Genomic DNA, 24,115 nt, shown 5'->3' with positions numbered 1-24,115 from the left:
TACGTCATAGCTCCAGCGGATAAGGCTGCTAATAATTTTGTTGTGGTTTGTAAAAAGTTTGATGTGGAGGTTTTATTAAGAGAGTTAGGCATCGATACGGTTACTTTCACTAGTACAGGAAATAACACATATATTCCTTGTCATAAGTCAGAAGTTCCATAAGATAAAAGCAATCAGAAGAAGAGTGGACATATGTTGTGTGCAAGAGACGAGATGGAAGGGAAGTGGTGTGAGAATGGTGAAGGGTAGGCAGGGACAGAAAAACAAGATTGTGTGGCAAGGGTGCCCGGAGGGCGTGAATGGTGTTGGTGTCCTGTTTTCTGAGGAGTTTGTACACAGTGTGGTGAGTGTGACTAGAGTGAGTGATAGGTTGATGATGGTGAAAATGATGATTGGAAAGCTCTTGGTGAACGTCATCTCGGGATATGCTCCGCAGGTTGGTCGGAGCGATGAAGAGGACAAGTTCTGGTGTGCGATAGAGAAGCTGATGGAAAACGTGAAAGACGAGGAAGTTGTTGTGGTAGGAGGAGACCTAAATGGACATGTGGGAAGGAGTATGGACGGTTTTGAGGGAGTTCATGGGGGTTACGGATATGGTGTGAGAAATGGAGAAGGTGAAAGGATTTTGGAGTTTGCTGATGGAGCTGATTTGTTGATTTGTAATACTCAGTCCAGAAAGGGGATAATAAGCTTGTTACATACACGTCAGGTGGGTCGATGACAACTGTTGACTACCTGATGGTGCGTAGGCGAGATAGGGGGCACCTCCGGGACACAAAGGTGATCCCAGGGGAGGAGGCTGTTTCACAGCACCACTTGGTTGTCTGCGACATAAGGGTGAAAGGTGCGAGGAGAGCTCGGCGGGTGAAGTACCAACCGAGAATGAAGGTGTGGAGGTTGAAAGAAGTGACAGTAAGGGAGGCATTAAAAGAGAGGCTGAGTAGGGTAGAGGATGATGTGGTTGAGCTTGAACGTGGTTGGATGTCAATGAAAGATAGTCTGTTGGGAGCCGTTGGTGAGGTATGTGGATGGACAAAAGGACCACCGAGGCACTCGGAAACATGGTGGTGGGATGATGAAGTTGGAAAGAGGATTGACGAGAAGAGGAAGAAGTTCAAAGAGTGGCAGAAGGCGAAGGGTACGGGAGCAGAAAAAGCAGAGCATGAAAGTTATAAGGCAGCCAAGAAGGCTGCAAATAAAGAGGTAGCAAAGGCACAGGAGACATGTAGGAAAATGTTCAGAGAACGCTTGGATTCGGAAGAGGGTCAGAGAGCAGTATTCAGGATTGCAAAGCAGACAGCGAAAGAGAGGTGTGATGTGATGGGGGTGAGATACTTGAAGGATGAAGTGGGACAAATCGTTGTGGACCCAGATGGAATTAAAGGAAGATGGAAAAGATATATGGAAATGCTGTTGAATACAGAGAATGAATGGGATGGCAACATAGAGAGTAACCCAGTTTTATGACCGGCAGAGAAGATAACTGAGAAGGAAGTTGAGGAAGCGATAAAAGCAATGAAGAGTAGAAAAGTGGGAGGGTCGACGGGAGATCTGTTGAAGGCAGCAGGAAGTTGGGGTGTGAAGAGAATGGCAGAGATCTGTAATCTGGTGGTGAAAGAAGGTCGCATTCCAGTGGTTTGGGAACTGAGTACCCTCGTCCCTCTATACAAGGGGAAAGGTGACCCTCTGGAGTGTGGCTCGTACCGAGCGATAAAGTTATTGGAGCATGGAATGAAGGTATTGGAAAGGGTGTTGGAGAGGAGGATAAGGAAGAAGGTGAAGATCGATGAAATGCAGTTTGGTTTTATGCCAGGAAGAGGAACGACAGACGCGCTCTTTATTGTGAGGCAGTTGCAGGAGAAGTACATGGAGAAGTGGAAGAAGTTGTTTCTTGGGTTTGTTGATCTGGAGAAAGCATCCGATAGGGTTCCACGCGAAGTATTGACATGGGCATTGAGGAAGTTAGAAGTGGAGGAATGGTTGATCAGAGTTGTGATGGCAATGTACAAAAGAGCGCGCACAGCTGTAAGGACAAAGGACGGGAACAGTGGTGAGTTTGAGGTGAAGGTGGGAGTGCATCAGGGGTCGGTACTAAGTCCACTACTATTTGTAGCTGTGATGGAGGTGCTGGCTCAGACCGTAAAGGAGGGTTTACCGTGGGAATTGTATGCAGATGATCTGGTGTTGATTGCGGAAAGTATGGATGGACTGAAGGAAAAGATGAACAAGTGGAAGGAATGTATGGAGACAAAAGGTCTGAAGGTGAATATAGGAAAGACGAAGGTGATGGCAAGTGGTAAAGCATGTGGTGAGGTGGAAAGAACTAGGAAGTGGCCCTGTGCTGTGTGTAGGAAGGGTGTCGGAGTGAACTCCATTCAATGTACAATGTGCGCTGAGTGGGTTCATCAAAAATGTAGTGGTCTGAGAGGGTCATTAATCAGTGTGGCAGCTACATTCAAATGTAAGGTGTGCACAGAGGGAGCTGCAGATGGAGGAAATGTTGAGTTGGATCTTGGAGACGGCGTGAAGCTGGAAGGTGTGAAAACATTTTGCTACCTCGGAGACATGCTGAATGGAGAAGGTGGATCAGACTCGGCAATGGTTGCTAGAGTGAGATGTGCATGGAAGAAGTTTCAGGAACTGAGTGGTGTGCTGATGAGGAGGGGAGTGTCGTTGAAGCTGAAGGGAAAGGTGTATGCTGCATGTGTGAGAAGTGTTATGATTTATGGGAGCGAGACATGGGTCATGAATGTAGAGCAGCAACGAAGGCTGGAAAGGGTGGAAATGCGAATGGTTCGGTGGATGTGCGGAGTGTCGTTGAGAGAGAGGAAGACAAATGATGAATTGCGAAAGATGATGGGAATAGAGCCTGTGATGGATGCTGTGAAGAGGAACAGGTTGAGATGGTTTGGTCATGTGTTGAGGAAGGATGAAAGTGACTGGTTGAGAAGAGTGATGGAAATGAATGTAGAAGGAAGTAGAGGACGGGGAAGACCGAGAAAGACTTGGCTAAAGATGGTGGAAGAAGAAATGCGGGCAAGGGGGTTAACAAGGAGAGATGCAGAAAATAGGGCAAAATGGAGAAGATTGTCATGGGGACCGTAAGGCTAACCCCCGCTCTAGCAGGGAAAAAGGCCTTAAAATGCATGTTGTTGTTGTTGTTGTTCCTTGTCATAAGTCACTCCAGGATATTATCTCTGAGCATCAGGAAGTTTTAATTACTAATTTCAGTATTAAATATAAAGAGGTAAATCTTTGTATTCCTCGGCTTTTCTGGATCCCTAAGCTTCATAAGAACCATACAAGTGTAGGATTATAGCTGGTGCCAGGCAATGTACCACCAAACAGTTATCAGTTGTAGGTAACTCAGGCTTAACAAGTTGTTAGGGAACAGTTCAGGAAATAATGTTTGGCAATTGAGAAGAATTATGGTGTTAACATTTTCTGGAGCATTAATTCTACGTTAGAGTTCTTAGATAAGATTAGACGGCTCAATATTCAAGTCAGTTGAGGTTTTAAATTTTTAAACTTTATACTCTATAGGATTTTTGGATTTAGTACTAGTAAGGGATTCACTCTTCAAAGTAATTGACAAGGTTTTTAACTTGTCAATTTATTTCAAACACTATTTCCAACACAGAGTGCAATGGTGAAACCGAGTTGTTTCAAACTTTGGATTAATGTGTTCAATAAACCTTTAGCAAAGGCCAGAAATACAAAGTTCAGAATGCTTTCTGGGTATTGGAAATGCATCAGATATACCTGTCTCAATCACACAAACAACTCCACTTGGGTGCAAATAATTCAAATGGATTTGTAATTGTGGAGGGATTTGAACAGTCATTTTATTATCCAAAGAACAAGTGAAACAAGTAAACAATATGACGTGTTCTCGATGAAGCTCGGCTTACCTTCGAGCAGCGGAGCAGCTTTGCTGTTCTCCCTGGGAGTAGAATCACGTGCTTCCTGCTTTACATGCTCATTGCTCAAAGCATCCTGGGAAGTCTGAAGAAAGGAACTTTTGAATTTTGTTGACTTAACCAGGTGAGTTTCACCTGCAAACCATGGAACAGGAAGTTACTTCGACTCTTGAAGGTATTTGTATCATTGTTATTCACATTGAACTACAAGAGGAGGATTGTTGAGGTTTTTGTTGTGCAGACCTTTGACAAGCGAAGAATAATCATCAATGAACTCGGACTCCACCTTCACTTCTATAATAAAATCTGAAAACAAAAACATCTCATTCAAACAACTTTAAGGGGTATTTCTAAACAAACTCATAATCACAACACAAGTCCAGCAAATATTTTCTTGACTGGTGGAATGGCTTGGCTGACCCCCGCTCCAGCAGGGAAAATGGCCTTAAAATGCATGTTGTTGTTGTTGTTGTGGAATGAACGACTCAAGCTTAACTACAATCGCGGCTGCTAATGATTCAAAACAGCACAATGATCACAGAGAACAAGGGAGACACTTCAAGAAATGGTGCAGCTGAATATTTACTTTGACGATGACAGGAGTGAAGGAGAAGACAGTTTCAACAGTGGAAAGCAATTTGGTGAGAGTGAAGGCCAATGAGGGCCCAAAAGTGATACGCACAGTGTGCAGATCTGATGGTAGCCGGAGCGGGAGCGGGGTTGATCAAATCCTCGTTGATCAAAGTTCGACGGATGGTCGAACTAGCTTTAACTCCGAGGCGACCTCCGAAGACGATGGTTATTTTTGGCACGCACGGGAATGAAGGGACGCGAGAAGTTATCTGAACGGACCACACGGGTTAATTCCGAAACCAACACCATGCAAACACGACAGTAAAATGTACACAAATGATTTAATGACAAAATAAATCACGGACGGAAATAAAGGTTGAGGTAAGCTAAATTCCCTACGGTGAGGATCCTCCACACACTGTCTCAACCACAGACACAGAGGAAAATACTCGTAAAATGAAAATAAAATACCTTTTGGTGCCGGCACTTATCTGTGTCCCAAATGGCCCTTTTTAGAAAGCGGTGGTGATGGTCAAGTTCAGGCCTCCCGTGCTCAAATTGGCGACGCTCGATGAAAGCCCGCGCGTCGAAGGTGCTCAGAGTCATGTGGCGAGTGGTGAAGACGGCCTTCTTTTAGGTCCCACTACAGTCTGGGGAAGCACAACACGGCCTCCAGCTCTCCCAAAGAGCACCACAGCCGCCAAGCCCTCTTAACGCACCAAGAAAAGATCTCGGCACCAACCGCTCTCTTTCAGCACATAGACCAAAGATGGCCAAGCCTTCTTGTCTAAGCAAAAAGCAAGCACACTCTTCTTCCTCACACCGCCAGAGCCAATCGCGTCCCTCAGTGCGTGGCTTGCCGGCCTGCCTCTCCGCCACCCCCTCCCCCCACTCCCCGATTCTACACCTCTTGTGGGCGGGGCCTTTTCTTATTAGGTCCATGGGGCGGGGCGTAGTTCATCCGACTCGTTCTTGGCTTTTGTCGGCTGAGGCTCTATCTCCCGACTCTCCAAGGTCCAAATCCAGCTCGGAGCCAACACACTCCCCCTGCTGGGTATTCAATTTCGGAGCCTCCTGTATCCAATCATTGTGCACGGTGTGGGTCCCCTCGGTCACCTCGACCGCCTCCTCGGACCGACTCACCTCATCCCCCAAACTCCTTTGGGACTGGTCAACCTCTACCTCCATGGGACTGCCCCAGGTCTCCAGCCGCAGAATCAAATCATGCTCATTATTCACATCAATAATTAATTTGCAGCCCCCACAGGCCTTCCCCAATAAATACCCGGTCCGGCCCCATTACTTGGACCCCAAATTTTGTTAACCCCTCTTGCTTTGAACCATCGCCCTGGCACAGCAAGGATTCAAATTGCTCCCCCTGTTGGTGTGTTGGGGCATCCACCCGGCCCCGATAACCCTCCAGGCCGCCATGTGGGAAACATTCCCCATTTACCTTTTGGCACTCCCCATTTACCTACACACATGCCGTAATCAAATTTCCCCCATTTAAATTTCTACCTTCCCCATTTCCTTCCCACTGTGATTCCAATTTTGTTGCCATTCCCGTTGCAATTCCCTGCTCCTGAGCCCCATCGGCACCATTCTTTCGTCCTTCCTTCAATTCTTCATTCATCCGAGCATCCATTTTGTTAATCATTCGCATCATGCCTCCCTTCAATCCATCAATTTTATCACTCTGGGCATTCATTTTTTCATTCGACCCCCCTATCTGCTCACTCTGAGCATTCATTTTTTAAATTCAATCCCCCCATCTCTCCCTTCAATTCATTTTTCATTTCCCTCATTTCGTTTCTCATTTGCTCACTCCGCTCACTCTGAGCCTTCATGTCATTCCTTTGGGCATCCATTTTGCTTTCCATTAACTCCATAAATTGCATTAAGGTCTGGTTATCGTTCGGGACCGTCCCTACGGCGGGGGGAGTTCCATTACTATGGTCCACCCCAGTATTCGGCCCACTTCCAATTCCGACGGCAGTTCCTTCACGCTCGTCCAACTCGACGTCCGCCATTGCCGTTGGCTGAAGCGCGTCTATGGCTCGCGTATTTTATTTCAGAACAATCAAAAATTTAAATTTCAGTACACTCCAATGGACTATTATAATTTTTATCGCCTTCGACTACGAAAATTTTTCGTTTGAATGCAGAGCGCAATGTACGCCCGTGTCGATCTCCCGCCACGAACAAAAAAATTTGTCCGTCGGGCCCACATCCCTACTCTCTGACACCACTTGTCGTATAGGGTTCAAATCCCACTACTGACACCATTTGTCGTGTGGACGCTCTGTGAAAACTGAGCGTCCACGGATAGCAATCGAGCTTTAATGAGGCATTTCCAATTCAATGGTGGTTGATACGCGAGACGGAATGAACTATGCCGACTTACCTTCACGGCCGCAGGCGTCTTCAACCTGAAATCAATAAATCAAACCAAAACGGGGTTTTGAATAGAAAGGGAAAATAATACAAGGGTTTATTCAAAATAAATATCGTGGCAGGGAAACGCGACGATAAAAACTAAATCCTAAATCGGGATCCAGCACACTTCACTTCACATACAACACAGGGGAATGAATTAAGCAAAGAAACCGTTGTGTGCGTGTTTGTGTTGGCTTATCTTTGTGCGTCAGGAATCGTCCGGTCTCAGCACGTCGTCCGAACACAGCTGCGGTTGGCACGAACCGCTCGGTCGTTGGCGCAAACCAGGCCCCGACTCGACCTTGCTCGCTTGGCCCCGATGAAGGCCTCCCGCGCGAGGCGAACGAGTGCCAGGCCGATCCCCAACCATGCCCTTCCTTACGAATGCGGCACCGAAACCGTGGCTCTTCGTTCTTGGGGCTCTGCCGTTTTACGAACACCCCGCACACAGTCTCTCCTCGGTTCGCAACCATAGATCACGTCCCGCACACCGTCGCTCGCCAACATCCGACACGAAGCGGGGAGAGTCGATGGCAGAGGAATACGTGAGGGCCAAGCGAGAGAGAGTATCCAACAACGACACAGGAAGGAGAGGGACGTCGATGCTGACACAGGCAAAATGCGACCGCTCGCTATGGATCCAGCATGAGAAGGGTAAAATGTCGGCTCACAGTTCGTGGTGTGGCTTCTCCTCTGACGTCACCTCCCTCCCTCGACCAATCCTTCGCAAGGTGGGCCTGCCTGTACGATGTCTGCCTGCCATGGTGTAACACTGCGCGGCCGCTTGCTGGTGCTCTTCCGGTCAGTTTTATCGGCTTGTGGCGGAGGGGGATTTAATTACTGCGGTGCACTAAGGGCCTATCTAAGTGTCTATAAGAGTGCATTGCCATAAGGGACAAAGGAATGATCACCAGGTCTGACACACAAGGGTGTTATCTTAGTCCCTAGAACTATTTATCAGGCCCCATTCCTTGTAATGGGGACAAAGACACCTTATCCGACAAACCGCCTACAGATCCTAGGCTACTTATTGCACATCGAAATGGTTCTAGCTATCACGACAGATGAAGCATGATACCTACACAGATCTACCTAAATCCATATATGCCTATCCCAAAATTCACAACAGTCTTTCTTGCCCGGTTGCTCAGTTTGGTCGGATGGGCACCTCTCGGAAGAGCCTAGGTAGTTCCATATTATTTCCATTTATATTTGATATTATTTCCATATTATTTGTTCCATATTATTTCCATCACTGTGCTCTTGGGAACTTTCAACACTCTAGAAATTGTTTTATACCCTTCCCTAGATCTATTTCTTCTCACAATTATATCTCGGAGTTCCACGGACAGTTCCTTGGACTTCATGGGAGAGTTTGTGCTCTGACATTCACTGTCAACTGTGGTGCCTTATATAGAAAGGTGTGTTTCTTTCTAAATCATATCCAATCAATTGAATTGGCCACAGTTGGGCTCCAATGAAGTTGTAGAGACATCTCAAGGATGATCAAAGGAAATTGGATGACATCGCAGTGTCATCACCATCGCAATTGGATTCACCTGTGCCATGGAGTGTCATCGCAAAGGGGTTGAATACCTATTGACTCGAGACATTTCAGCTCTTCATTTTTAAGTTGTAAAAATTTCTAATAAAAATAAATTCCACTTTGACATTATGGGTATAACGTGTAGATCAGTGACAAAGAAATCTCAATTAAATCCATTTTAAATTCAGGCTGTAACAACAAAATGTGAAAAAAGTCCAGGGGTGTGAATACTTTATGAAGGCACCGTAAGGGTTAAGATCTTTAAGAGTAAAGAATCACATTTGTGCCAAATAATAAAAATAAATAAATGATATAAGTTAAAAATATGAAATAAGGCTTATGGAAGAAATAACCAAAACTCAAGTGGATAAAACAAATAAGCAAATACATTTTAAAATACAAGTTAATTCAAGGATGTAAAAAATACAAACATCCTTGAATGGACACAAAACTTTGATGGTTATTATTCAATGGAACAATAATTTACTGAAATCTCAAAATGATTTGTGGCTCAGGAGGTGCTCAGACAAAAGTGTTAAGAGATTTATTATTCCATCTGTGCTCAACAAATACATTTAGGACAATAACCAAATTCCACCATAATATTTATCTATATGTTCGATGGTTATGATTGCCACAAGAGAATAAAACATTTTCATTAAAAGAACACAAACAGGTGTTCGGTAATAACAGGTAATAACAACGGTCGCTATGGGCTTTCTTTGGAGTTTAATGTCCAAAGAGACATTCTATACAATTAATTAATGAATTAATGTGTTGATGTCAGATGTTCCAAGATGATAAGATGACAATACATCACCATGTGCGTTTAATAGGGTGAATATTTTTGGAGGATAGAAAACATATTTATGATCAAATGAGCAGTGTGTTTTATTATATGATGGGCGATGGTTGTTGAGGTGTTTACAAAGATACATATATTTCATATGTGAATCATTTTGAACACTTATTAACTATGCCCTGTAATCATTGAACTTACAGGTAAAATTGGCAGTGGGGAATGTCCCACATGTCTCATTCCTCGACTACTCCCATTTCTCAATGGGGAATAACTACTGAAATAATATTAATAATAAATTAAACTAGAACTGACACTTTATAACTGCTGGCAGTGATGTCCTGTTTCCTCCACCTTCCAGCTTTGTACAACCCCACTTTGATACAACCCCGCTTTGATACAACCCCGCTTTGAACAAACCCCACTTTCATCTGATACAACCACCCTTTCATCGAACACGTTTTGATACAACCCCACTTTGATACAACGCCCCTTTGATACAACCCCGCTTTGAACCAACCCCCCTTTGATACAACCCCCCTTTGATACAAACCAGCTTTGTACAACCCCACTTTGAAACAACCCCGCTTTGATACAACCCCACTTTGAACCAACCCCGCTTTCATCGAACACACTTTGATACAACCACCCTTTCATCGAACACGCTTTGATACAACCCCGCTTTGATACAACCCCACTTTGAACCAACCCCGCTTTGAACCAAACCCGCTTTGAACCAACCCCGCTTTGAACCAACCCCGCTTTGAACCACCCCGCTTTGAACCAACCCCGCTTTCTTCTGATACAAACACACTTTCATCTGATACAACCCCACTTTCATCTGATACAACCCCACTTTCATCTGATACAACCCCACTTTCATCTGATACAACCCCACTTTCATCTGATACAACCACACTTTCATCTGATACAACCCCACTTTCATCGAACACGCTTTGATGCAACCCCGCTTTCATCGGACACGCTTTGATACAACCCCGCTTTGATACAACCCCGCTTTGAACCAACCCCGCTTTGAACCAACCCCGCTTTGAACCAACCCCGCTTTGAACCAACCCCGCTTTGAACCAACCCCACTTTGAACCAACCCCGCTTTGATACAATCCCGCTTTCATCTGATACAACCCCACTTTCATCTGATACAACCCCACTTTCATCTGATACAACCCCACTTTCATCTGATACAACCCCACTTTCATCGAAAACGCTTTGATAGAACCCCCGTTTCATCCGACACGCTTTGATACAACCCCGCTTTCATTGGACACGCTTTGATAAAACCCCACTTTCATCGGACACGCTTTGATACAAACCCGCTGTCATCAGACACGCTTTGATTCAACCCCGCTTTGATACAACACCACTTGGATACAACCTCACTTTCATCGGACAGACTTTGATACAGCCCCGCTTTGATACAATCTCGCTTCCATCGGACACGCTTTGATACAACCTCGCTTTGATACAACCTCGCTTTGATACAACCTCACTTTAATACAACCTCGCTTTCATCGGACACGCTTTGATACAAACCCGCTTTTATACAACCTCGCTTTGATACAACCTCGCTTTCATTGGACACGCTTTGATAAAACCCCGCTTTGATACAACCTCGCTTTCATTGGACACGCTTTAATACAACCCCGCTTTGTTACACCCCGCTTTGATAAAACCCTGCTTTCATCGGACACGCTTTGATACAACCCCGCTTTCATCAGCCACGCTTTGACACAACCCTGCTTTCATCGGACACGCTTTTATACAACCCTGCTTTCATCGGGCAAGCTTTGAAATAACCCCGCTTTCATTGGACACACTATGATACAACCCCACTTTGTTACACCTCACATTCATACAACCCCGCTTTGATACAAGCCCGCTTTGATACAACCTCGCTTTCATTGGACACGCTTTGATACAACCTCGCGTTGATACAACATTGCTTTGATACAACCTCGCTTTCATCAGATACGCTTTGATACAACCCCGCTTTGATACAACCTCGCTTTGATACAACCTCGCTTTCATCGGACACACTTTGATATAACCTCGCTTTCATTGGACACGCTTTGATACAACCCTGCTTTCATTGGACACGCTTTGATACAACCTCGCTTCCATTGGACACGCTTTGTTACAACCTCGCGTTGATACATCGCTTTAATACAACCCAACTTTCATCATAATTAAAGCTAAACCGAAAGTCACATGGCTGGAGAAGATAAAATGTAGAGTTTCTTCTTTCTTCTTCTTCACACAATAACAACGGCTACCTTCCAGACCGTACAACAAATCATGTTGAAATTTTAAACACTTATTTCAATTGATGACATCTACATTAGTTGAACTTTTCACTATGATCAATCAGGTGGTTCAAGATAAAACATTTTTAAAATATTTGCCTTCAATTATTTATGGCTGCCAAACTGAACAACCTCGATAATGTTGAACTTTTATCCACTTTTTCTGTCGATCATTTCACATCGATCAATGAAGCGGTTCAATGTTTTAAGATTCCCATTGAATTATTTATCGCTGCCAAATCATGTGACCTCTCGCAAATTCCAAAAGCACCCAGATATGCGGAACCTATTTCTGAAGTTTTCACTCCATATGTTCTAGAATGAGCGAGGAGATAGGTTTTAAAGATATTTGCTTCAAAAAATTATAGCTCCCAAACCATGTGACCTACAACAGCAGCACCCCTGAACTTTTTGTTTGTGTATGTGGTGCTGCTTGTAAAGTTTGGCTTCAATCTGTTCAGCCATTTTGGAGAAAAATGGTTTTTAGTGTTTTCCATGGAAAAAAATAATATGGCGGCCGAACCACGTGTCTATCACGCCAAAAAAAAATTGATTTCTGAATTTATTTTTCGTCAGTGCATGCACAAAAAAATGCCATATTCGTGGGATCAAGGGTTCTATTTGTCGAATTCTAACCTCGTAACGTTCGCACTTTCGGCTATCTCGATTAGCCATTTTGGAGATAGAGGGGCAAATGTGAAGGTTTTTCCCAAGATGGCGCCCATACCACGTGACCTATGGCATCATAATCAGCAGTAAAAAATTCTGCAGGTCTTCCCAATCACTTGATGATCATTCTTCTGGTGAAACTGCCAAAATCAAGACTCGCTGCTCACCTTCACTCTTTCATTCCTCTTTTCTCCCACCTCCCACACTCTCTTCAATCCCACTCCTCCTTCCAGGTCTTCAAACCATCCCTTATCTCTCCCCATCCAAAACCTTGATCTTTTCTGCCCCTGTTAAAACACCGCAAATCCGCCTCTTTCAATCCACAACTTATTTCCTGAAATTCCTAGTGGTGTTAATTTGCTTTATACCATGTATAAATAAGCATGGTATAAAGCAAATGTACCCCCCCCCCTCTCTCCTTCCCTTCCCCAGCCCTCCCCCCCCCCTTCCACAGATCTACCGACGTCCCTGTTTTCTACTGTTGTTGTGCTTGTGTGCTTCCCTCTATCTCCCCCTCTTGCCTCCTGCTCCCTTTATTGTATGTTTTATGTGTCTGTGCATGTTTTCATGTTTCATGTGTAGCTCTTACATGAGCCTCGATTCTGTATACAAAATAAATAAATAAATAAATAACGTTGCGTGCAATAGGCCAGAAACAGAGACAAAGTTCGTTTCACTAAAATATTGCACAGCACGGATCTCATTACCGTACGAGATCCAGAAGAGCAAAGTAAACAGAACTTGAGGATAAATAGGAAGGTCACGTACCGGGTCCCAACTCCATGTCCTCGGATGGACCGACCCTCGACCCGTGGACCCCATCACAAGCTCCCGGACTGAGCACGTTTCCTCCATCGGGGCAGATCGGGGATCCCGGGGGGTTCGCGCTGTGTTCCTCACCGGAGAGATCTCGCTTCATGACGTACAGTACGGTATGAGTATAGTACAGACAGTGCAGTACGGTAGAGTACAATACGGTACGGTACAATACCCCACAGTACAGTACAGTGCCTCGCAGTGCAGTACAGTACCTCGCAGTGGAGTACACTGTACAGTACAGCCTCGCAGTGCAGTACAGTACCTCACCCTCACAGTACAGTACCTTAAGGTACCTCACACTCGCAGTGCAGTACAGTGCAGTGCAGTACAGTGCAGTACAGTGCAGTCGAACAACACCATGTAGGACTGCGCGCCCAAACGATTATTCAAGAGTTTATTCAAAATTTCGAAGATAGATACAGATAGAACATTTCATTAAAAACATTCCGGGTTTTGTTTAAAAAAAAAAGTAAAAATATGGTCGGAAGGAATCACCAAAATATGTCGAAAAAAAGAACAAAAATATGGCCGGAATGAATCACGAAAATATGTCGGGAATGAACAAACAAATATGTCGGGAACGAACAACCAAAATATGTCGGGAATGATGTCACGTGGCACTGCACGCATCTTCTTCGTCCCAGCCCATCCTCCACCATCAGAAGTACGTAATAAATAGACGGAGACAAACCAGCACGCGGCTCACCAGAACAGCTCACGGACGTATATAATAAACCTGGACCACTGATCTCTATACTAACTGGATAGGAAGGGAAGCTCATTTTTTGAAGCCATTTGTCCGCCATCTTTACTCCCCCACGATTCCTCAAAACGAATGTCATTTACCCATAGATATATTACATATATCTATATCCGATATATCTATGCATTTACCGACGTGTAATGTGATTCCTCTTCTTCATTCAAACCGACCGCTGCGGTTGTCTGTGGTCCTGAACCCCAAGTCTGTGGTCGACTGCAAGGATTTGCTCAAACGTAACCGCCAGAAAGAAGTCAAAACTGTTGTATGCCAGACAAACACTCCCTGATTTGGATATGCTAAAAGATCTTAAAGCTGTCTGTCCAAATGCAGCATTTTTTAGCCTCATTCCAAAACTGGACGCCGAAGAGACAGACTCCGCTACTGAAGAGGAAGACGAGATGTATCTACCTGAGCCCCTAACCTCACTGTACAGGGAGGAGTATTCCTCTTGGTCACAGTCTGATCTCCAGGCAGAGTGTGACCAGCAATTTTGCAGGTTGACCTCAATAACCTGTGACCAGATTGCACAACTGGAGAAAGTTACCAGGGGTCAGGCTGTGTGTCCTCTCTGGTCGGAGCATCGGAGGGGTCGCATTACTGCGAGTATTGCGCATGAAGTTTTCACAAGGAAGTCAACGACTGCACCTGGTCTGCTTGTGAAAAGAATCATGGGCTATGATTCGAGAAATCTAGAGAAAGTGCCTGCTATAAAATGGGGATTAGCCAACGAGTCAAAAGCGAGGGACGCTTATGTCTGCACAAAGTCAGGGGCTCAGCACAAGAACATTCGTTGCCGACTCTCTGGGCTGCTTCTGGATAAGGACCGGCCATATATTGGAGCGTCTGCGCATGGGATTGTGACGTGTGATTGCTGCCAACCAAGGGTGCTTGAAATAAAATGCCCTTACAAACACAGAGATGTCACTACGCTTGAGGCCGCAAGAAATGATCAACAGTTCTGTCTGGATGTTGATGGCACTCTCAAAGAGTCCCATCCTCATTACACACAGGTGCAACTCCAGATGTTAGTCAATCAAATTGCAAGTTGCAGATTTGTGCGTTTTCACAAGCAAGTCATTACATGTTGTGCAAAATATTCCTTTCAATGCACTGTATGTGAATTCTGTTGTGGAAAAATGCCAATCATTCTTTTTAGCCGCGTCGCAAGACGCTGGTCATAGAGTGCCCTCTGCTGTTGTTCTTGTTCTTCTTGTGCTTCTTCTTCTTCTTCTTGTTCTTCTTGTTCTTGCAGAGAAGACAAAACCTCAAAGCTCCACTCATTCTGGGAACCATAGCTCCACCCATTGTGGGAGAGGCTTCATATAAACAAATATCCACCATTTTATTAACTCGCATAGCTTTGAGGCCTGTTTTGTAGGCCCGTGGTGTCTTCCTCTCTCACACAGTTTTATTTCAAATCAAATTCGATATATCATTTCATTTTTCACAGTCGCTAACATAGTTTTAGACTCGGTTGAAAAAAAACGGGAAGAAAATCCGATGAAAGTTGCCCTTTATAGAACGAAATGAATTCTCAAAGGCCTGTAACTTCAAGTCCATTGAGATATATTTTTTTAAAATCGCGGCATGGTCAGTCATACACCACCCGAAATAACAGATGGGAAAATGCCGAGATATATATATATTTTGTTTAAATCGCGGCATGGTCAGTCATACACCGCCCGAAATAACAGACGGGAAAATGCCGAGATATATTAAAAATTCGTCCATTTGATGACAATCGTCACGATGAAATATTTAATTTATACGTCGTCACAATAATGTGGAGAGAGGAGCATAGCTTCGTTCACGTGTCGCCACACACGGGAAATTGCCGAGATATATATTTTTTAAATCGCGGCATGGTCAGTCATACACCGCCTGAAATAACAGACGGGAAAATGCCGAGATATATTAAAAATTCGTCGCCACACACGGGAAATTGCCGAGATATATTTTCACTTTACACAAAAATAACATCAAGTAATCGAATCAATAGGAATGTCCTGTGCCTATAACATCGACGTTATAGGCACAGCTGCATCTAGGCATTGTGTAACATCGACGCGGGTTTTGTTTTAATTAAAACTTTTTGTACTTGTTGTGTGAACTGCTTCCTCAATGCCTAACACGGAGCTTGGAAGAGAAGGAACATTAGAACGACGCAATTCAAAGCACAGAGGAACCGCTACAGTGCATTTGATTATTGTGCACGTACATGTTTACCAGTTTTGTATTTATTAAAGTTCCGTTTGTCCATCTCAAGTTTGTCATATGAGCTTCCGTGCAATAACAAAGCAACATATTTTGTTCAATAATATAATTTTTTATTTTGAAAAAATACCAAAAACGTTCACTGATACACAAGTGAATACAAGGTCATGCAACAAAGCAAACAGTCTGTCACTGAAATTAAAAACATACCATTCATAGATGAATACAATTTTGTACAAACATGAGAAGAGGCTGAATAATCTTGTTTTGTGACCAGTCAACAAATAACAGTGTGATATCTGACTAATCTGGGGTGCAAATTGGTTATCGCTGCTGCTATCAGTATCATAACCATGTCATCAATATGTGGCACAAGAGACAGGGGTACAATATTTGCAATTAGTTTTAAAATTTTCAACCTCTCCATCACGCGTTCGATGTGTGTCCTCACTCTAGCCAACCTGCGAGACATTTCCAACACCTTCATTGTGAGCTCCTTTTTGGCCCTGGTAAAACTTGGAATGGCTAGACGAGCACCTGTTATTGCCAGTTTTTCTTCGATAAGAAAACCTCTGTCAGCTAAGACTTGGTCGTCATATTCAATTAGATCCAAAAACCCTGACATTTGAGTTATCATTTTGTCTGACACCCTCCCTCCAAATTTTTTTTTTTTTTTTTGTATACTGAATTGAGGCTCGTGAAAGAGCTGACATTTACTTCACAAACAAATCACCCAGACAAACAAAATATATAAAAAGAGGGAGCGGAAGCCAAGAGAGGGGGAAGCACACAAACACTTGTGGAATTGGGGTGAAATTAGCAGGGGTAGAAAAGATCAAGGTTTTGGATGGGGGAAGATAAGAGATGGTGGTGAACAGCTGTTTTAAAGACCTGGAGGGTGGAGTGGGATTGAAGAGAGTGAGGGAGTTTGTTCCAGAGGCGGGAGAAAAGAGGAATGAAGGAGTGAAGGTGAGCAGAGAGTCTTGATTTTGGCAGTTTGACCATAAGAGGGTTGCAGGCAGATCTTGTGCGACCTGTAGGAATATTTGGGGGACAGAGCCCAGAGAGAGCTGGGGGGGCAAGGCCAGAGAGGAGTCGGTAGAAGACGGAAAGACCACCAACCTGCCTGCGGTGAGTAAGTGAAAGGCCCTCGGAGATAGCTTCATCGCGGGAGATTCCAATGATTCTGAACGCTTTGGTTTCAACAGCGTGAAGACGAGCTAGGTGTGAGGCAGGAGCACCAGCCCAGAGGGGAGAGCAGTATTCCATTGAGCTGCGGATGAAAGCCTTGTATGTGGTGAGGAGCTCAGGTGTGCCAAGGAAGGACTTCGCACGACGGAGGATGCCCAGTCGGTGACTGGCTTTGGAGGCCAGATTTGAAATGTGGTTTTCCCAGGAAAGATCATGGCAGATAGTGAGACCCAAAAGCTTGAGTGACAGAACTTGAGTGAACTTGACAGTGAACTGACAGTGAGTGAACTGACAGAACTTGAGTGACAGAAAGCCAAATGCTTTCGATGTAAATGATACACCCCCAGCTGGATTTATGGCAACTAATATTTTCAGAGTATTGTGATTCTTGTAGTTTGGCCAAGTATGTGCCCGCATTGTCAGATTACGAGCCCTCTCACAAAAGATCTCGGTACAATCGATTATCACTCTACATTTCGAATATGATGGTTTAAATACAGAGGGGAGTGTCCGAATAACATCATCCTTTTCAGGCCATCTGACTAGGAAGCATAACTTTTGGGCTATTTCTGGCAACCCATCATTAATCAATTTGGACACCAACGAAGTAGATACATTAAACCTAAAAGCCAAATCTTGATTGAGTAGACCACGTCTAAGTTTCATCAATATCATGAGAAAAATGCATGGTTGTGACAAGACTTTGGACGTGGGTAGCACAGGTGTACAAAGAGCAAGAGCCCACGAAAATACTCCAAAATTTGGGAACCCTGTGACAAAAATTTGTTTTGAACTTCGAATTGCCAGTGACAAGAAATTCTTCATTGAATTGTGCTTGTTGCAGTTTAAGCTTCAGTTCTCTGTTGGGGGAATGGGGGGGGGGGGGACCAGAGGAGGGTGGAAGCGCAGAGGGGGGGGGGGGCGGGGGGGGGGGGGGTTTGGGAGAGGGGTGGTTTGGAGGGAGGGGGGGAAGGGGGGAGGGGGAGGGGGTAAATTGTCCGAATAAAAACCTTGTGTGATATATTATGTGGACTCGTTGTTCAAAGTACGGAATGCCTGCTTCGTTTACACAAGAGTGGGTCAAACGCTACCGGTAAGTCAACTACCTCTTGTGTGATCGAGGTAACAGTTTCTTCTGTGTGCCAAGCCTCCAAAACACGTCTTCTGTTTCTGTTTGGTGTGGCACCCAAAATATTAACCCTATCCCATAAAGGTGTGTGGCCTTCCTTAAGGCCGTGTTTGGCAATAGCAGATCTGCTGGGATAATTACATTCAAATGCTTTTTGGTGTTCAGCAATACGTTGACCTAAGGTCCTCCCGGTTTCACCCACATACTCAGCTCCACAACCACAGGGCACCACGTATACCACCCCTGACCTGTCCTTCCTCGGAAGCTTGTCCTTGACCCTCATAAGGGCTTGGCGAAGGGTGAAAACCGGTGTGAAACCCACCCTCACTCCTGCCGATTTCAAAATTCTGCCGACCCTCTGTGAAACCCCCGGTACAAAAGGGAGAACACACCAACCCTTTGGTTGTTCTCTCGGTCTCAGCCTGTTGTGTGGGGAAGCCCTTATCGTTTTCCTGTTGGGTAGCAAGCTGTCAGGATAGCCATTTGCCCTTAACACATTTTGAAGATGGTCCACCTCACTCATCTTGTCTTCAAAGGTAGATGGTAAATCACGTGCTCTTTTTGAGAGGGTGTGCACCACCGATCTTTTGTGTTCCATTGGATGGCAAGAATTGAAATCAAGGTAGCGATCAGTGTGTGTTGGTTTTCTGTACACCGTTACCTTTAAGTCTCCTTTGGGATCCCTTGCTACGAGTGTATCCAGGAAGGGAAGGGCTCCATTTTTCTCCTCTTCAATGGTGAAATTAATGGAGGGAAAAGTTTTATTTATGGTCATGTATGATGCCCACCTCATCAGAGTGACAGATGACAAATGTGTCATCCACGTACCGGAACCAAACACGTGGTCGCACTAACAGGGCTGGAATGGTGCGTTCCTCCAAATCCTCCATCACCATGTTGGCAATCACAGCCGATACCGGGGAACCCATCGTGGTGCCATAAACCTGCTTGTAATATACCTCATTAAATACAAAGTAGGTGGAAGAGAGGCAGGTAGAAAGCATGTCACAGACGTCCATCGGGCTTAAAGCTCCCGCAGTCTCTTTCCATCGATCATCTTCCATCAAACGCCGGTTTGCCACCTCAATCGCCAGGGCTTTGGGCACGTTGGTAAATAAAGACACAGCATCAAACGAAACCATGGTCTCGTGTGCTTCGATGGTGAGCTGCTTCACTCTTTCAGCAAATGCTGTGCTATTGTGCACGGTTTGCTCTGTTGTCCCCACCAAATGCTTCAAAATGTTTGCCAAAAACTTGGATAGAGCATACGATGGATCATTAATACAGGAAACGATTAACCGTAGCGGAAATCCCTCTTTGTGCACTTTCGGTAGCCCGTAGGCCCTGGGAGCCACTCCCTTACTGCTGTACAGACGTTTGTACGCCGCAGCTGATAGTCTACCAGTCGCTTTTAATCTGGCAAGCATTGAGTTTAACCTGCGTTCCTCCTTCTTAGTTGGATCTGCGGTTAACCGTTCATAAGTACTTTAGTCCGCCAACATATCCTGCATTTTGTCCGTGTATGCAAGACGATCCATGAGCACCGTTGCCCGTCCTTTGTCCGCTGGTAAGAACACCACGTCATCCATGTTGCGTAACTCTCGTAAAGCTTGTTGTTCTTTCGGGTCCAAATTGAAATTGTTGCGTGAAAATTGCGGAGGGCGAAGTAAAACAGCAGCCACACGTGATCTGATTTCGTTCTTGGTGGTGTTATCAAGATTCATCATCGCAGATTCCACCCGTGATACAATGGTGTCTTTCGGAACAAATCGGGAGTGATGGCAAAATTAAGGCCCTTCTGCAATAAGCTGGTTTGTGCCTCCGAGAGCTGCGTACTCGACCGGTTAACCACCCACCGGTTCCGGAGAATGTTCACGTCAACGACGGGAGTCATGCGGTGTAGTGGTTTCATCAACCAATGCTGTGAACTTTCGTTGATGTCGTTTCCCCACCGATGTCCGAGTGTGCTCCGCGAAAGTGTGAGCTCTCCGTTGTACTCGATCCCATAACTCGCCAGGTAGTCTTGGCGTAATAGTACGAGCCAACTGTTGCACATGGTCATACCGTTTAGCGAGGCGATGGTGGCAGTTTGAAATGCGCAAACGAAGAAACCTCCGTCCTGTTGCCTGCATAATCTGCTTAGCTTTCAAACCCGGCATGGGAGGTCTGAAACGTAGAGGCTTCGGAAGAATGTTCTGTTCCAAACAGAGATGGTTAAACCTGAGGCCTGCCGATCAGTGCTGCTTCATTTGGGGTGGAGTCAGACGAGCTGTTCAACCAATGTGTTCAACGTGTGGCCCTGAATGGGGTTCTCTCATCTCCCCTGCCTGTTCTGGCTGGAGTTCCCCAAGGCAGTGTTCTGGACCCTGTGCTTTTTCTGGTCTTCATCAATGATCTCTCTGACTCTCTTGAAAATCCTCTCTATCTCTTTGCTGATGACTCTACTCTCTGTCGCTCCATTCCTCATCCCTCAGATCGGCAGTCTGCAGCCTCCTCACTCTCTGCAGACCTGGACAAAATCACAGACTGGGCAAACAAGTGGAACATGTCTTTCAATCCTGACAAATCTCACACTCTTACGATGTCTCTCTGAAAAGACTGACTGGACAACCCTTCCATCCACTTTCTGAATAATCCTCTCCAAGAAGTTCTGTCACTCAAGCTTTTGGGTCTCACTATCTGCCATGATCTTTCCTGGGAAAACCACATTTCAAATCTGGCCTCCAAAGCCAGTCGCCGACTGGGCATCCTCCGTCGTGCGAAGTCCTTCCTTGGCACACCTGAGCTCCTCACCACATACAAGGCTTTCATCCGCAGCTCAATGGAATACTGCTCTCCCCTCTGGGCTGGTGCTCCTGCCTCACACCTAGCTCGTCTTCACGCTGTTGAAACCAAAGCATTCAGAATCATTGGAATCTCCCGCGATGAAGCGAACTCCAAGGACCTTTCACTCACTCACCGCAGGCAGGTTGGTGGTCTTTCCGTCTTCTACCGACTCCTCTCCGGCCTTGCCCCCCCAGCTCTCTCTGGGCTCTGTCCCCCAAATATTCCTACAGGTCGCATAAGATCTGCCTGCAACCCTCTTATGGTTAAACTGCCAAAATCAAGACTCTCTGCTCACCTTCACTCCTTCATTCCTCTTTTCTCCCGCCTCTGGAACAAACTCCCTCACTCGCTTCAGTCCCTCTCCTCCCTCCAGGTCTTTAAAACAGCTGTTCACCACCATCTCTTATCTTCCCCCATCCAAAACCTTGATCTTTTCTACCCCCGTTAAAACACCCCAATTCTATCTTTTTCAATCTCCAACTTCTCTCCTGAAATTCCAGGTGGTGTTCATTTTATTTATATCATGTACCCCTTCACTCCCCCCTCGTCCTCTCCCCCACCAGTCCTCTCTCTTCCACAGATCTACCGACGTCCCTGTTCTCTACTGTTGTTGTGCTTGTATGTTTTCCTCTCTCCCCCTCTTACCTCCCGCTCCCTTTATTTATTGCATACCACAACAACCACCCCTCTGCCAACCCCCCCCTCTGCTTCCACCCCCCTCTGGTCCCCCCCCCATTTTATCCCACCCCCTATAACCTCCCTCCCTCCCGCATTTGCCCTTTACCGCATAGGGCCACATGTGATGATCTTGATATTATGGCAATTTTATTTATTTTATCTTAAAAATTTTTGCTTTAATATATTTACAGTTTTAATTTAATTTACAATTTAATTGTTTACAAGTTTAACTTTTAATTAAATGTAATGATTGTTCCTGATTTTCTAAACACTTGAGTTATAATCCAGTATTGCTTACAGGATTATTTTAAGCCGTTAATATGCGGTTGATTTTTGAATTTGGTTAGTAACGTCTCCGTTCATGAGAGCGGTGTGATACGGTTTCATTGGCTATCCAGCTTTGCCCACCCCATTTTGCATATACCCTGCCCACTTTGCATATAAGGGGATGTTGAGATGATTTTATCACTCTTGAGGAGGATTAACGGAGGCGTGTGGCTTCACATGTTGTTAATCGAAACGTTGAGTCATTGTTTGTTCAATTAAAGGTTGGAGATCTTACCATGGAGTCATTTGGATTTACTCCCAACTGCAAATCTTTGTATATATATATATATTGTTGCGAATATGGCATTTGGCCTCCATATCCGCTTGTAAATATTCCCCTATTTCCCCAATACTCCCCAACTATCCCCAATCCCCCATTCCCTAGTCCCATTGCCTGTAAATGACACTCTGTAGAACCGACCTTCCCCTTTTTCCCCCATTAAATGTCGTGCCCAGGTCCACCGCATCTCACGTAGACAACTTTCGGACATCTTGCTAGTTATTCTTAGTCTATGTCAGTTAAGGACTCGTTTCCATTAATTCTGACTCTTCGTTGCACCAGAATGTGATTATATGGCACCAGTAGTGAGTTTAGGACCTTCCCATACCTCCTCCCATCTTCTTCCCCAAACAACAACAACAACAACAACTACAACAACAACTACAACAACAGAGGGGCGCGGCGCGGCGTGCGGGGAGTGTGCGTCCTCACTCCGGCTCGGTTAGCCGCCATTACCCATGTGCGCCGACGGGGTTACCAAGAAGGGGCTGCCTGTCGGCCCCTCGTCAAGGGCGGAGCCGGTAACCCCCCCGCACGCACCCAATGAGAAGCAACGGGCCGATTCCATCTGGGGCGGAGCTAACGAGCCGAGGGCGTGTCACTCCCCGCCGGATATACGCGGCGACTTACCGGATGTGACGTCAGATGCGCCCCCAGCTTGAGAAGACAATCACCACATCCGAGCGCTGCGACCTCCCCGCATCTCTAGACCGGACCGGGTCGATCCTGCCCTGAGCCCAGGTGCACCTGGAGCCATCGATTCTGCCTTTCCTTGCCATCAATCCCCGTGTGAGTCAGTTTTGTCCTGTTTATCTGTCGTCTGTCAGGGAATAAGATAAGTGTGTCTAAGTGCCTGTCTTTCTATGCTGTCCCTCTCATTCCTGTAATCTAACCTTCCGCCCTAATATAACCTCCTCCGGAGGTCTTGAGAACTGAACCCTTGGTGTCGTGTCATTTTAATCCCAGCCGTTGTGTCTTTTCTTTCATTGATCTAGCGTAGCGCGACTTAGTCAACGTTCGAGCATAATCGGGTAACTTGTGCGGACACGGCGGCCATTCCGCTCGGCCCACCATAACATCAAAGTCGTGTCTGTAACAATTGGTGTCTGGGAGTGGGATTCGAGGCCCGACCAAATTTAAAAAAAAAAAACGAATAGAGGAAAAAAAAAAAAAATTTGGTCAAAATTTGGAGCGGCCGAAATTTGTTTTGTTGTATAAAAACCCGAATTTTGAAAGTCGCGCTATGGCGGATCAAGACAGCTGGGGTCCGGTAGGGGAGAGTGAGGCAGGGTCGGTCCAGGACCAAAATGAGGGACAGGAGGAGAGCGAAGCAGCGAGGGTAGCAGACGCACAAAATAGCGTCGTTGTGCCCGACATTGCGGGAGCGCAAAATGGCGCCTCGCTGGTCACCGCGCCCGCGACCGTGGCAGCGCCCCCGGTGGATTTGAACTTGTTTTTAATACAAATGAAGGCCCTTATGGCCCAGAATAGTGAGCAAATGAGGGCTGATAGTAAGCGATTGGGTGAGCGATTGGAGGGCCAAATAGGGGTAATAAGGGACGAAGCGAGGGCTCAGAGTGAGCAAATGGGGGTAATGGGAAACCAAATGGGGGTAATGGGA

General features: G+C 45.5%; 1 protein-coding gene across 1 annotated transcript in view; it reads right to left on the bottom strand.

Annotated features, from left to right (window-relative positions):
* Positions 1 to 13,936, bottom strand: part of LOC137417179 (uncharacterized) — an 80,717-nt gene extending 66,781 nt beyond the window's left edge. Inside the window, exons 1-5 of the mRNA XM_078777398.1 lie at positions 13,933 to 13,936; positions 13,676 to 13,846; positions 13,036 to 13,452; positions 4,164 to 4,226; positions 3,912 to 4,055 (exon numbers count right to left, since the gene is read on the bottom strand). Coding sequence (XP_078633524.1) covers positions 3,912 to 4,055; positions 4,164 to 4,226; positions 13,036 to 13,452; positions 13,676 to 13,846; positions 13,933 to 13,936 — 799 coding nt within the window. The remainder of the gene's footprint in view (positions 1 to 3,911; positions 4,056 to 4,163; positions 4,227 to 13,035; positions 13,453 to 13,675; positions 13,847 to 13,932) is intronic.
* Positions 13,937 to 24,115: the final 10,179 nt, after the last annotated feature.

The sequence above is a fragment of the Myxine glutinosa genome, chromosome 5, assembly GCF_964187855.1.
Source record: "Myxine glutinosa chromosome 5, kmMyxGlut1.1, whole genome shotgun sequence".
Lineage (NCBI taxonomy): Eukaryota > Metazoa > Chordata > Myxini > Myxiniformes > Myxinidae > Myxine > Myxine glutinosa.
This window is presented reverse-complemented; position numbering and strand designations above follow the sequence as displayed.